Source organism: Mastomys coucha, unplaced genomic scaffold, assembly GCF_008632895.1.
Source record: "Mastomys coucha isolate ucsf_1 unplaced genomic scaffold, UCSF_Mcou_1 pScaffold18, whole genome shotgun sequence".
NCBI classification, from domain to species: domain Eukaryota; kingdom Metazoa; phylum Chordata; class Mammalia; order Rodentia; family Muridae; genus Mastomys; species Mastomys coucha.
The window spans coordinates 79,478,936-79,493,537 of NW_022196900.1; the positions used below are offsets into that span (position 1 = coordinate 79,478,936).

Consider the following 14,602-nt stretch of genomic DNA (forward strand, 5'->3'; position numbering starts at 1 on the left):
GGGCGGGGCGCGCTCTTGTGGTAGCCTAGACTCACAGGCCACCCCATCCCCACCTGAAACCCCGCCTGTCACTCGGTGCCAGCTGAACCAATCGATGTCCAAAGTTGATGAGAAGAGGCGGGTCTTATGCAAATCATGTCGCCTTCGAGAAGCAAATAGTGATACAAGAACTGGGGAGGAGGCTCCGACGCGGACCCTACAGAGCCCGGCGTCTGCCGAATAGCCAGCCTTGTCTCCGCGGCCGCCCAAGCTCGGAGCCATCCAGCGACTCGGCGAGCGGCCTCAGGTAATGAGGGTGGGGCCGGGCCCTGGAAGCAACCTCTCGGGGCGGAGGCCCTGAGCCCCTCCTCCGCCTTCCCCTCCCATCCTCATCTGCTCAGATCCATCTTTCTGACCCTGGGTCTGTCATATAGGTGGACAGCCATCTGGAGAGCCCGCCTTGAGCCAGGGACTTTCACTTCAAGCCGGGTCTCCAGTTCAAGAAAGAGGTACGGCTGCCTCCTTGCCCCCAGCGCAGGTAAGAACAACCATTCCTCTGGCTCCAGTGCAAACACACACACACACACACACACACACACACACACACATTTGGGGGTGTGGTGTCACTGGTGCTAGAAGAGAAGTTCCAGTCGCCCTGTCTTCTCTTGCCTCTAAAGACAGTGGTTTGCCAAGCCTCATGAAAACCTCTACTTGCAGATAGCCCACACCGACACTAATAGTTCACTGTCATTCACATCTCAGGGTCCTGTTCCTAAAAAGACCTCGATAGCAAATTCATTCTCTGACTACACTCTCTCTGCCCCTCATGCTGACAGCTCACAGCACACCTAAGGGAAGGATGAAGACCCCCCCCCCCCACGACGTTCCTACTCCAGGCACATTCACCATCTCCTCTCTGGTAGCTTCCAAGCTAAACAGAGGTCCCACACTCTGCCTCCTTTATCTTGCCTGGAGCATAAACCAGGGATGCTCCTCCCAGGAGACCACTCCATAGCTCTAGTCTATATCTCATCACCCCTCACACAGAAACGCACCAGGTCCTCTCTCTGTAACCCATTCTTCTCTGTCCCTTTTGTGTCTGTTGCTCCCTCTCTCGGCTTCCTGTTGTTTGTAGAGATGAAGCCAAAGATCCATGTGAACTCATTTTCTCCTTTCCCTATCTATGTCTGAACGTGGAAGCAGAAGAGAGCAAGCCTTGCCTTGGCCTTGATCTCTGCTTGACTTTAGACCAAATCTTTTCTCTCTCAGATTCTTCATGAGATGGGCAAAGAGCAGGGCTGAGGAGGGTTTGATGAGATGGTCTTGAGCAACCTTCCAGGTCTGACATATTCTGGTTCCACAGCTGATTACAGGAGAACAAAGCCCTGTTCAAACCATTAGGATATTTCTGAGAGGAGACCTGAGAGGCCCCAGCCATCACTGTAGGGACATCCTTTTCACTCAGGCATAGGTTCAGGCTACTCCCTCCTACATATGCTACAGGCTCATTCTCTTAGGTGTCTTTCCCAGACCACCAGGCCACCCTGGCATGAGAGCTCCAAACTGAAGCTAGTCAACACAGCTCACCTTGTCTGAGTCACTTTTGCCTTTTATTATGAAGGGGAGGAACAAGACCTGGTTGTTACTGCCATTGCTGCTGCTTGTAGAAGAGCAAAGGGAGGATAAGGGAAAGAGAAAATCTCCTGACCAGGGAGCTGTTGTCACCATGGCAACCGCCTCAGCACCAGCTCCTCTGAAGCTAGGCGAGGGTGTGGGATTATTGCCTCCTTCAGTCCCTCCTACTTTTTACTGCCACCTCTCCACTTGAACCCCCAAACCCTAAACCCTCTAGAAGAAGCATCTGGGAACAAGGAGGGGCAGAGATTTCTGAGCAAGGAGTACCTCCTCAACTGGAGGACAGCCCCCCAGAAGGCACCGCTTCAGCAGAACATGCACCTAGATAGGCGCTGGTGTTTGCTTTGCAGCTGGTGGTCTCCAGTTGACCTTGGGTGAACCTTTCCTTTCCCTGATTCTGGGTTCTATTGTCTCTGAAGTAGGCTTGATAGGAGATCACAGACAAACAAAAGAGTGTGACATAGTACCAAGAGGAAGGACATGTTGCTCTTCTCTCATAATCTAAGTGACATTCACCGAGCATGACTATATCCTAGGCTTTGCCTTCAAGCTTCTGCAGGATGCTCATGTGCAGGCACAGGAGAAAACTTACAGAAGATAGATTTAGAAACGATAAGAAACAGACACCTTTCCCCCTCTCCAAGATGCCCAGAAATAGTCTAAGTCCTGTTGGAATAGTCTAAGTCTGTTTGGAGCAGAAAGACCTAAGGACTCCCCCATAGAGTCCTAGATCATTACATAAGGGTCAGAAGACAGTGTATGGGTGAAGGTTCCACACCATAGCCTCACAAGGTCTGCCTGTGCCCACAGAGCTGAGTTCAGGCTGATTGCAAGAAAAAAAAAAAAAACATTTTAGTGAAGGAATGAAGGCAGCTTGCAGCTTGTGTCAGCCCCGAGAAGGGGAAGGCAGAGAAATTATTTAATCACATAGGTGAGGTGGGGTCTAGCTGAGAGATTCATGGCTCAGGGGGAGGATGGGTGATGGGAAGAGCCGAGGAGGGTGAAGACCCATAGGTAGGCAGCTTGAAATAAGATTCTAGATGGTTTTTGGAGTTTCAGAGTCTGCTCATGAGCATGTGGGTATAGATATCTCTACCTTAACCTTGAGATGAGATTCTAGAAGATTCAGGAGTTTCAGAGGGTCACCTGTACCTTGTGTTGTAACTATGGAAAATCATCCCTTGGAACAGAGGTATCGGAGGAGGGTCCTTCCTGTTTACATGTTAGCCCCGTGACCATAGGCCAACACAAGACCTGATGGCAAGCTGGACCTGAAGAAAAGGGGAAATCTGAAATAATCCACAAGTTCTTTTTTCCTTCTCCTTAACTTCAGACCCAGGGGTGTGAGAGAGGTGGTGGGGATCAGTTGTTCAAATTGAGAATCTGTTCAAGTTGTGAATCTGGCTGTAGCCAAGGTGCTTATGGGCATCCGCTAGGATGGATATATAGTTTCTGTCCGTTAGAGATTATTGGCTGCAGTTCAGGCAAAATGATCCCACTAAGACCACAGGACCAGAGGTGTTTCTTCCAGAAGGCAAACGGGGGGTGGAGAAAGTTTGTGCTGAGAAAGAACAGCCATGATGTAGAGAGGATGACTCAAGCAGGTGGTAGGGATTCAACCTGGATGCTCATTGCAACCCTTCCACGACTGTTCTCCCCCCCCCCCCCCACACACACACGGGGTAGGGGAAGTGATCTCAAAGGATGCTTCCTATTTTTGTGTTTCTGACCATCTAAGAGGGAGGAGATGTTTTCTGATCCTCAGGGGTCTAGGGCCAAGTAGGGGCAGGGCACAGAAAAAGACCCTGAAGACAGAAGGGTGGGAAGGTAGCACAGGAGAGAGAAGGGAAGCAGAGGGTGAGGACCACACAGACACCATGACACATAGAGACGTGTGTGCTCTGACAGATTTGCAGCCTCATCCGTTGACACCCTCCTACACATAGACCCAGCCCCTCATGCAGAAACTCAGGCACATCCTACAAGAGCCAAGAGGAAGAGTTTCCTCCTCCTCCATCAGACATCATTGCTCTCCTGTTCTTCAACTTCCTTATTTATGTATGCCTTGAGCTTACACAATCTTTGCGGGAGGAGGCAACTGAGGATGGTTCCTCCATTCCACCTATGGGTGGTCCAGAAGCACCCTTGACTCTACCGCTGGTGCAGTCTCAAGCTCCTGAAGCCAGCATGCTTCCCCCTCCCAGGCGTCTCCAGTAGAATCCCTCATCTCCTGGGGCTGGGAGGTTAGTAGCTCAAGAAGGGTGTTGGCAGCTTCACTGTTCCTTGATCTCGTGCACAGAAGAGGATCCCGAGGTTCAGAGGTGTCCTGTAACTAACTTGCAGACTATATGCCTTGATTTTTGTGTTTATCTCAGTCCTAAATCCAGTCAGCAAGAGCTACCCACGCTCCCTCCTTAGGCCCTTTCAGTCCCTCCACTTCTCTCCAGTTGAACTGTATGCCAAGTCCCTCCTTGTACTGCTCCTCCTCTCTTCTTCAAGTCACCTTTTATTAAAGATTTGTTTTTATTATTTGTAATGATGTATAGGAGTGTGTTTCTGCCTGTGGGTATGTACACATGAGTGTAGGTGCCCTTGGAGGCCAGAGGTGTCAGATGCCGTGGAGCTGGGGTTACAGATGGTTCTATTTGGCATGGGTGCTGGGTCCCCTGGAAGAGCAGCAAGTGCTCTTAATCACTACGCCATCTTTCCAGCCTCAAGTCATCTTGCACATTGCAAGAAAATCTCTAGATGTTCAGGACCTGGCATATTATAAGCATCCCATGTTACGGAATGAATGTTAGCTTGCAAACCCATGCTTTAAAACCTCCAGGTTGACATGGATCGGAGTCCCTTTATAGGCCGTCATCTATCCCTAGAAACCTCTTATGAGATAATGAAAGCTGGCTTGTCTTACCTTTATCTTCATATCAAGCCCAGACCCTCAACAAATGCTCAGGGAGCAGATGGGTTAATGAAAAGCAAAATTTAATCAGGGTCATGTCTGCCCCAGGCTGGGACTTCTATTTGTACACAGGAAGGAAGGAGAGATGCTTCCTGTGTGGGGCTCCCAGGAAGGCCTGGAGGAAGAACTTGGGAAATGGTTCCTGGGGGACATTGGTAGGAGAAGAGCCTACCCAGGGGGGAGGGTGCTAAACACAGACAGCCCTTGCCAGCAGGAAGTTGAGTTGAGGTTTTACACTAGGACCTAGGGAACTATGAATGATGGGAAGGTAAGGATGAAGATTGGGCCATATCCTACCCCTAGTCATTGAGGGGATCAGCTGCCACCTGGAAAGGCTGGATATGTCCTTACAGGAGAGGTCTGCTCTGGTGTACAGGGTGTTGTAGGAGGAGAGGAAGTCCTCTTGTGGGGAGAGAGAGTCCACTATGCAGAGAGTGGTCTCTATATGAGAAGAGGTAAGGGGAAACTGAGCATCTTGAAGAGAGATGGAGCTCACTGAATGGGGTGGCCAGGGAAATGAGGAGGGACAGATGCTGACCTTAGGAAGAAGGGTCCAAGTTGATGAGGTTGGAGAGCCACTTTGCCCAGATGAGGTAGGTCCTACCCTGGGCTATGTTGAAGGAGCTCTCTGCCTTCCAGGGCCACCATGGGGAAGAACAACAGCAAGCTGGCCCCCGAGGTGCTGGAAGACCTGGTCCAAAACACGGAGTTCAGCGAGCAGGAGCTAAAGCAGTGGTATAAGGGTTTCCTGAAGGACTGCCCCAGCGGCATCCTCAACCTGGAGGAGTTTCAGCAACTCTACATCAAGGTGCCAGCTGGGGCGTGGCGCGGCGTGGTGCGGCGGGGTGGACAGATACTGGGACCCGAAAGCTGGCAGAACTAAGCAGGTTGAGGAAGGTGGGAAGGGTGAAGTTGTAGTTGCGCCCCAATAACCCTCATCCCTGCTTCAGTTCTTCCCTTACGGAGACGCCTCCAAGTTTGCACAGCATGCTTTCCGCACCTTCGACAAGAACGGCGATGGCACCATCGACTTCCGGGAGTTCATCTGCGCCCTTTCTGTCACCTCCCGTGGCAGCTTCGAGCAGAAGCTCAACTGGGCCTTTGAGATGTACGACCTGGACGGCGATGGGCGCATCACACGACTAGAGATGCTGGAGATCATCGAGGTGCGGTTGGGGCTGGGTGGGCATGCAGTGTTCTTGAGCCTAGCTACTTTCCCAGCATTCCTCCACCACAGTTCTTCTGGTCTCTTACCCAGTGTTTAACCTGTGGGGTAGATAGGGATACCCCATCTTCCCAGATGAACAAAAAGTAGCATGTGGTAGCCATCGGTGAATCAAATCTAGGGTAGCTAAGTTAATTCATTTGGCTGTTCAAGAAATAAATATTGAAGTTTGGAGAGATGGCTCAGCATGCAAGGGTGCTTGCTACCTAAGACCCCACATAGTAGAAGGAGAGAACCAATTTCTACATATTGTGTTCCCCAGAACATACCATGATTCTTGCTCTGGTCTGTGTTCTCTCTCTCTCTCTCTCTCTCTCTCTCTCTCTCTGATTTTGTTTTTTGTTTATTTGTTTGTTTTAGTTTTTTCGAGACAGGGTTTCTCTGGGTTGCCTTGGCTGTCTTGGAACTCACTCTGTAGACCAGGCTGGCCTCGAACTCAGAAATCCACCTGCCTCTGCCTCCCAAGTGCTGGGATTAAAGGCATGTGCCACCACTGCCCTGCTCATTTTTGTTTTTGTTTTTGTTTTTTTAATTTTGCTTTTAAAAAAAATATTGAGTTCTGTCATGTGCTTTGATAGGAGACTCCTTCTAGTAAATCAATAAGTACATTTGGGTCATGCCAGGCAGTAAGTAAATGGTATGGAAAAGAGCAAAGTAAGGGAAGAGAGAGTGATGAGGGGAAATGGGGAGGGGCTAACTTGTGCAGCCTGCAGAGTGAACTACTCACAAGGGTGAAGCTGGATTTGCATGGCTCACAGAGTGGTGAGAGCCCAGGGCAGAAGGGGAGATGTGAGCAGAGGAGAAAATGGTAGCAAGATGATGGACAGAGAGCAGGGAGTCCCAGTCAGTGGCTCAGGCTAGGGTAGAGGCATTGATCCTTGAGGCATGGAGGCGGAGTATGGCGATTTGTTGATAGAGGAGCCTGTCAGCATGTCTGCAGCAGAGGTCTGAAGACCAGTTAGAAGACCCCCGCAGAAACCCAGTCAGGAGCTGAAGGAGGCTGTCTTCATGCACAGACTGTGGGAATGGTGGAAAGCAAGTCTACATAGTAGGGCCCGCTACAGAATTTGAGTAGACATGTTTAGAGCTGAAGAATTGGATGTATGTGTGAGAAGGAGAGGTGGAGAAAATGACATGAGAGCTAAGTACCGTGGCACACTCCTGTAATCCCAGCACTCAGAAAGCTGAGGCACAAGGATCGTGAGTTCAAGGCTAGACCGTGGAACATCATGAGTTCCAAAGTCAGCCTGGGCCACAGATGAGACACATTGTCTCAGAGAATAGCTTGGGGTTTTGTTTTTGTGGTTGTTGCTGCTGTTTTGTTTTGTTTTGAAATTTAGCAGACTAAGGCCTTGTTGAGACAGGGAATTCTAGAGGCAACAGTTGTGAAGTGGGTTAAAGAGTTGAGTTTGAGGCATGGTTCATTTAAAGTGTTTATTAGATCGATAATGTAAACAATATTATATCTGTTGTTTGGGTGTGGTAGTGCGTGCCTTTAGTCCCAGCATTCAGCTAGGCAGAGGCAGGTGGATCTTTGTGAATTCAAAGCCAGCATGCTCTGCTTGGTGAGCTCGAAGACAGCCTTGTCTACATAGCGAGTTCCAGGCCACTCAGAGTTACGGGACCCTGTGAGGTTAGAGAACAGCTTTGTGGAGTTAGTTCTTTCCTTCCACCTTTATGCAGGCTCTGGAAACCAAACACAGGTCATAAGGCATATGTACCAAGAACCTGTACCAGCTAAGCCAGCCAGCCCTAAAAAGCCAGTCTTAACGACCATGGTCTCTTTCTAGCGTTTCCACCCTCCTCCAGTGTGCCCTTAGTGTCCCCCAGATCCCTAGTATTCATCTTCAGTCCTCCCTGCCAGGTGAGTGTTCACACCTCTGTCTCTGCTCTATCAGGCTATCTATAAGATGGTGGGCACTGTGATCATGATGCGCATGAACCAGGATGGGCTCACACCCCAGCAGCGTGTGGACAAGATCTTCAAGAAGATGGACCAGGATAAGGATGACCAGATCACGCTGGAGGAGTTCAAGGAGGCGGCCAAGAGTGACCCATCCATCGTGTTGCTGCTGCAGTGTGACATGCAGAAGTAGAAGCCGGTGAGGGGCAGGGCCCCTGGCCAGGAAAGGCATGGCACCTCCCAACCTGATGTCCTCTCGCTGGCCCATCCCCAGGGGGAGGGGCGTTCTAGCCTCACTCTCTAGCTCACCCACTCCTCTGCCCAAGCCTTTCTCTCCTCAGTCAAGTTCCACGAGCGACCACCTCATCCTGCAAGAGAGACGGGTCCTCTCAAGTAGCCTGTCCTCAGATAGTCTGTCACTAGCTCCACCTCTAGCCTTGGCCTACAACCAACATCCTTTGGGCTTAGGAGAGTTGGCTTTTGACCCAAGAGGCGAGGTTAAGGAGGGGCTGAGGACTTGCTTTGCAATCCTGTTGTTCCCAGGATAATGGTCCAAATAACAGCATGGGTCCCACAGGCCCTCAGTCAAGGGGCCAAACCGGTTCTGTCCTGGACTATCCAGATTCCCCGAGAGGTGGTCTCTGCCCTGCCCCCCCCCCTGCTCTACCTGGCTCCTCTGGCCCCCAGCCTTTGGAAAGTTCAGTGAGTCCTTTCTTCAGCTAATGCTTGTTAAGCACTTGCCCCATGCCAGGCACCTGAAGGTGCTAAGAATACGGTTGTTTACAGAAACCCATTCCCTGCCCTCTGGAAGCTCACAGGGTAAAAAACAAGACAACTTCCAAGGGTTGCGGTCTCAGACAGGGAGGTGGAACACAACGGAGATGAAGGTGCAAGGCAGCTGACAAGTTGTCAGAACTAGTGTGTCCTCCAGCTGGTGCCACCCAAAGCTGCAGAAAGACCGACTGGAAAGCCTTTGGAAGTTTAGGTGCCATGTGGGTGGAAGTTTTAAGAAAAACAAAATTTTATGTAATATTTATTTTTTTAGTGCCCTTTCAAAGAGATAAGATCATTTTATTAGACTATTAAAAATATACTCTATATACTTGATTTCTTAAAAAAAAAGATTTAAATGAATATAAAAATGCTAATGTTCAAAGGGGGGAAAATGTTTAGGCAAAAGCAGTAGGGCCATCATCAGGCCTGAAGAACCTGTACTCTCACCACCAGCAGTTCCTGCTGTCTCTGCTACGTCCCTTTATTACCTTTTCTCAGTTCCACAAGTGACTTTTCTGTCGCACACCTCGGGTGCTGACGTCAGAGAAAGAAACGAAGCTTATCATGGGCTAGCACAGTTCATACCCACATCTCGGTACATGGGCAAGTGCAGTTCATTCCCACATCTCGGTACCATAGACAAGTGCAGTTCATACATCTTGGTAGCTTGTTTCTGAGTTTGGGTTGGTTTTTCAGGGATCGGCTTATTCTCTCACAGCCTAAGATAGAAGGAGCTAGAAGAAAGGGATCGTGCAGCCGCTGTTCAGGCTTCAGGGCTGCTCTTATTTATGTGCTGGGCGTACTCCCTACAAAAGGCTTTTCCTAAATCCTTCTGTCCTCCATCGCCAGGTAATCTTTGTCACCTTCCGAGCTCACCAGCTTTGCTTTCTGAATTTTAAGGTCTATGAGCTAACTATTGTGCTGCATGCCTTCCAGAAAAAATCCACTTGCTTCTTCCAGTTCCTCACTTCACTTTCGCCTGCGCTTCCTTGCGATCAGAGGTTGGCTTTGATGCGCGATGACAGTTGGCTTCCTCTTGAACTGCTGTGAAAACAGTCTAGTACAGAGAGATGTTGTCAGCCAGGGTGGGAGCAGAGAGCGCTTGTGAAGCTGGGGCGTGTGGTGGAAGCTAAGGCGTGTGGTTGCGGAGAGTGCCTGCCACTTACTTCCGAGTGCTCACCTCCCTTCTGGTAGAAATGTTTGTAGATTCTGACCTGTGGTCCAAAATTCTGTCAGACCTTCCTTCCTGTGGCCTTTGGAGGGAGCAAGCCAACTTCTTGACCTGCCTATCCAGGCTGCGTGGTAAGGGTGAGAAACTCTTAGCCTCAAGTGATACTGGCAAGTGTTTATCTGGCAACGCTTTGTGGGGGCTGCGCCATGGCTCACACAAACTGCTGTTAAGCATGTCTTGTGCTATCATCAGTGCCACAGATGACACATACATGCTCAACTGCCTCGCTCAGCAGGGACCTGAATCTTCTAGTGAAAAGCTTTTCTTCCCCCCCACCCCCAATGTTTAATCTAGCCCAACGCACAATGACAGGGAACTTCTTGGCTTTCAAAGGCTTGTATCTACCTGCATCTCATTTTGCCCTCACAGCCCAGGGAGATAGGGGTCTTCAGTACTTTTTACCCAGGTTTGGAAGCTAAGGTTAAGGGTTGAGGGTGAGAGGTCTCTTGTGTGCGAGACACACAATGCCAAGACTCAAATGTAAGGCTCTCCAAATGTCTCTTCTTTGCTCTGATTCGTCCAGATGCTAACTGCAGGACAAATTGACTTATGTCCTTTCAGAAGTTTCCTGCCAAGAACTTGCTGAGGCTACAGTCTTCCAAAAAGGAGGGGGATCTTGAAGTCTCTCCATTTTCAAGCACCCTCTTGTTGCTTCTGGGCAGTTTTGCATGGACCAATGCTCTTCTTGGAGGCTGCTAGCCAAATCCTGGATGCATCTTGCATTGCCTTCCCCAGTAACTTCCTTCCCAAAAGAATTGCTTTTCTTTTCCAAGCTGGTAGGCAAATTCTACCCATGAGACACATCACTCCAGGCTTCTGGCCACCCACACATGGGCAATATTTGCTACTTAGGCCAAGGGTTTCAGACAGCCAACAGGCCCCAAACTGGCTCTGGCCTCTTGCTGATGGGAGGAGCCACAGGCAGGTTAAGCCTTGCTCCTACATTCTCCTGGGTGTCTAAAACTTAGTATGCCCAGGATACCCTGTGGTAGAGCGCCCATCCCTGCCTTGGGAAGAGAGAAGTCTCCCATCTCTGCACCAGCTTAAAAATCACTTAGCATGAAGCACAGGTCAGTAGAGATCTGTGTGTGACTTGCACAGACATGAAAACCTAAATGCAGTTAAAACACTGACATATCAAATTCTCCTTCGAGGTTCTGTATCCTCTTATAGAAAGTCTGTGAATCTGGTGGTTCCAAATTTAGCCTTCTCATGCCTGCTATCCTCATTCATCCTTTCTGGCTAAATGATGAGCCCCTAATTTCTCATCCCTAAAAATCTCAGCGTAGGCTGCTTTGTGCGCTGCTGCAGTCCATGCAGCTGCATAATTACTAGCATACCTTTAAAATTAAGAGAAAACCAAGCCCATTGGCAAAGGCACCAATTCTCTTCTGCTCTGGCAATGGCAGAGCCTCAAAAGCAGAAATCTATTTGATGTAGAAGGTTGTGGGAGCAAGAAGAGGACAAGCTAGTCTTCCTGGGCAGGGCAGTGAGCAGACACTGTAAATATTTTTACACACACACACACAAAAATGTATTAAAGCAAAAGTTATTTCCTGAAGATCCACCCTGGGTGAGGCTTTGTGTTGGCTTTAGAAATCACCGCGGGGCTAAGAATCCATTTCTTTACAATAGCTCCTTCATTGTGCTTAAAGAGAGCGAAGGATTCACGTGCTCAATTTAAAAGTCTCAGAAAAACATGGGTATTTTTTTTTTTTTTGTTTCCCCTGGACTTTTCAGGGCGTTCTCTTCCTAGCTTTGTTGGAGTGTGGGGTAGAACAGGGTCTCTCAGGATGCATGGGTCCCTCTGCTTGGTGGAGGCTGTCCAGATGCACGGTCTTCTAATTGGTGAGGAAGCCCAGGTGTATCCCAGTTCACTGCGGGAGCCCCGTTGTCACCCTGTCCCCTCCAGACGTGCTGCTTCAGATTGTGTTCACAGCAAGCAACCATCTTCACTGATTAACCCTGTGCCACGTGGTGTGTGTTTTTCCCACTGACAATGAATAAAAGGTGTGACTGTATAAACTTCTGGTTTTTTGCTAAGCTGGGCTGGGTGGGGTTAGGGTGGGGCAAAGGGAAAGATGTCAGTGGAGTTCACTGAGCACCTCAGGAGTTTCCTTGGGGATCAAGCTAGATCTTTGGTCTGGCAGTGTCTTAGTCAGGGTTTCTATTCCTGCACAAACATCATGACCAAGAAGCAAGGTGGGGAGGAAATGGTGTATTCAGCTTACACTTTCCATATTGCTGTTCATCACCAAAGCAAGTCAGGACAGGAACTCACACAGGGCAGGAGCTTGGAGGCAGGAGTGGACGCAGAAGCCAGGGAGGAATGCTGCTTACTGGCTTGCTTCCCCTGAGTTGCTCAGCTTGCTTTCTTATAGCACCCAAGACTACCAGCCCAGAGATGGCACCACCCACAATGGGCCCTCCCACCCTTGATCACTAGTTGAGAAAATGCCTTATACCTGGATCTCCTAGAGACATTTCCTCAAGGGAGTCTCCTTTCTCTCTGATAACTCCAGGTTGTGTCAAGTTGACACACAAAACCAGCCAGTACAGGCAGGGATTCTAGTCATACAGAACCCACGAAAGCTACTTCAAAGAAAAAGGGAAACAGATCCCAAAGGATTCCAGGGATAGGCAATTCAGGACCTGTGGACCAGTCTGGGGATATAGCTCAGTTGGTAGAGTATTTGATCAGCATGCACAAAGCCATGGGCAATCCCCCACACTGCATAAGATGGATATGGAGCCACATGCTTACAACCCCAGCACTTGGGAGGTAGAAGCAGGAGGATCAAGAGTTCAAGGTCTTTCCGGGCTACTTTATGAAGTTCAACCCCAGCCTTAGACATGAGTCCTTGTCTGAAAAACAAAAAACAAAAATAAATAAGGTCTAGGCTTGGGGCTGGAGAGATGGCTCAATGGTTAAGAGCACTTGGCTTGGCTGTTCTTCCAGAGGTCCTGAGTTCAATTCCCAGCAACCACCTGGTGACTCTCAACCATCTGTAATGGGACCTGGTGCCCTCTTTTGTTATGTAGAAACACACACAAATAGAGTGTTCATACACATAAATAGATAAATCTTTTAAAAGGAGGGTGGATCTTAGCCTCTAAACTAGAACTGTAGGACTGGCAAGTGGGCCTCTCCCTTTCAACCTTTCAATGGGCTTTGTGTCTCTGGCAAGTGGTTGCTTTCTGTTTTGTTTGTTTGTTTAAGACAGGGTCTTAACACTATGTAGCCCAAGCTGGCCTTACTCTCTTACCCTCCTGAGTGCTAGGATGACAGAACTGTTTGACCATGGGCAGAAGGATGCTGATGGCAGGGGACATTGGTAGAAGGCATCCCAAGAATCCATGAGTAGATAGTAGTTGATGGCAATAAGCCGGGCTACAGTCCTCACGTTGTTTCTGCGCAACTCAAGAAAAGAGACTCTTCTGACCCGAAGGAAGCACGAAACTAAGCAAGCAGCACCTTGACTTCATTAGAAACGTATGGCCAGGCATGGTGGCGCACACCTGTAATGCCAGCACCCAGGAGGCAGAGATAAGTAGATCTGTGTGAGTTAGGAGACCAGCCTAATCTACATAGTGAGTTCACAAAGTGAGGCTTGGTGGGGTTGGGGGGGGGGGGAAGAGAGAGTACAATTCCACCTTCGCATGAATAAAAGCCCTGTCATCCCTCTGTGCCTAGTTTAACAAGTGGAGTAGTGCGTGGGGGACTTGAGCCCTCTCCTGCCCTGCTGGTCAGAATCACTATAGTAGAAACCTGTAACACCATCCACAGGAACCCAGTCTAATCCCTCAGAGCTCCTAAACTGACCCACGTGTGGTAGGAGCAGCCTGGGAGGAAGTGGTGAAAGGCTCTTTCCAGAACTTCCCCTTTACAGCCAGAGGGGGTTGGGGGCCTCGCAAGTGGAGGTGCTGGCTGCCTTCGGAGACGCTCTGTTGCTTTTCCAAGGGTTTCCTCAAGGTCGCCTGGAGAAAGCAGCTTTCTTGGCAGGAAGCAATTAGGACAGAGGAAAGCGGCTGACCAGCCTCGGGGTAACCATGAACCCGAGGAGGCTGCTTGGAAGGCTGACTCAGCAGCCTGAAGTCGCTGCTCCCGGCAGAAGCTACACTGCCAGGATGGGAGGAAGCCTGTCCCCTACCTTTCCTGGGCATGCAAAGGGCCTGGGTTGCCTTCTTGTCAAATGCCTCATAGGCTCTCACCAGGCGGGTGGCTGACTGTACCTCCTACTTTCAGTCTTGCCTTCTACCTCACATACAAGACAGGGTGACCTTTTTAAAGCACACATCAGGCCAGCTTTTCAAGGGCTCTCTTCCCCTGCATCATGATCTGTGACATAAATAGCCCTCAAGGCCCTGCATGATCTGTCACCAGTGACCTGAGAAGCCTTAATCTTAAATTTCCATTTTTCTTCTGCAGCCTGCACTGGAACCATCCGGATCCCTTCCCTGGGCTCTCTCTCTTCTCCAGGCCATGGATTCCCCCGTGTCTCAGCCTTTGTGAAGGCAAGCAGTCCTCCAGCAACAGCCCCTCGTGTTTACACAGTTCATCACAGTCATCCCTGGCAGCAGGCCAAGCACATTGAAGTCTCTTATGGTTTGGACACGAAGTGGGGACCGAGCTGGAGAGTACACCATTAGGGGTGGATCGTTGGTACAGTGTCCCACTACCAGGACACCGGCCTCTTTGTGGAATCTGAAACAACAGGTGTTTGTTCCAGCTGTCCGACTGAGCCCTCTCGAACTGTAAACCCAAGTAAGGTCCTAAGTCCTTGGACTTCTTTCTGATGGATATTTTGTCACAGCTACACAAAAGTGACTAACACAATCGGCTTTCCTCAACAGATGGAAAGGAAGACTCAGAGAAGTGCTAGTCTACACGGG

General features: G+C 49.7%; 1 protein-coding gene and 1 long non-coding RNA gene across 6 annotated transcripts in view; one reads left to right on the plus strand and one right to left on the minus strand.

Annotated features, from left to right (window-relative positions):
- The window catches only part of Hpcal4 (hippocalcin like 4), a 16,431-nt gene extending 1,895 nt beyond the window's left edge, over positions 1-14,536 (plus strand). The window contains exons 1-6 of one of the 4 annotated variants that reach the window (XM_031378553.1): positions 22-286; positions 414-517; positions 5,216-5,384; positions 5,527-5,742; positions 7,700-7,903; positions 14,139-14,536. In XM_031378553.1, coding sequence (XP_031234413.1) covers positions 5,223-5,384; positions 5,527-5,742; positions 7,700-7,897 — 576 coding nt within the window. In that variant the 5' untranslated portion in view covers positions 22-286; positions 414-517; positions 5,216-5,222 and the 3' untranslated portion in view covers positions 7,898-7,903; positions 14,139-14,536. Of the gene's footprint in view, positions 1-21; positions 287-413; positions 518-5,215; positions 5,385-5,526; positions 5,743-7,699; positions 11,731-14,138 lie in introns of those variants that run through there. The other 3 variants (XM_031378554.1, XM_031378552.1, XM_031378551.1) reach the window with 3 other exon arrangements.
- The window catches only part of LOC116096581, an 11,523-nt gene continuing 4,077 nt past the window's right edge, over positions 7,157-14,602 (minus strand). The window contains exon 3 of one of the 2 annotated variants that reach the window (XR_004121044.1): positions 7,157-7,427. This is a non-coding gene — a long non-coding RNA (uncharacterized LOC116096581). Of the gene's footprint in view, positions 7,428-12,169; positions 12,575-14,602 lie in introns of those variants that run through there. The other variant, XR_004121045.1, reaches the window with a different exon arrangement.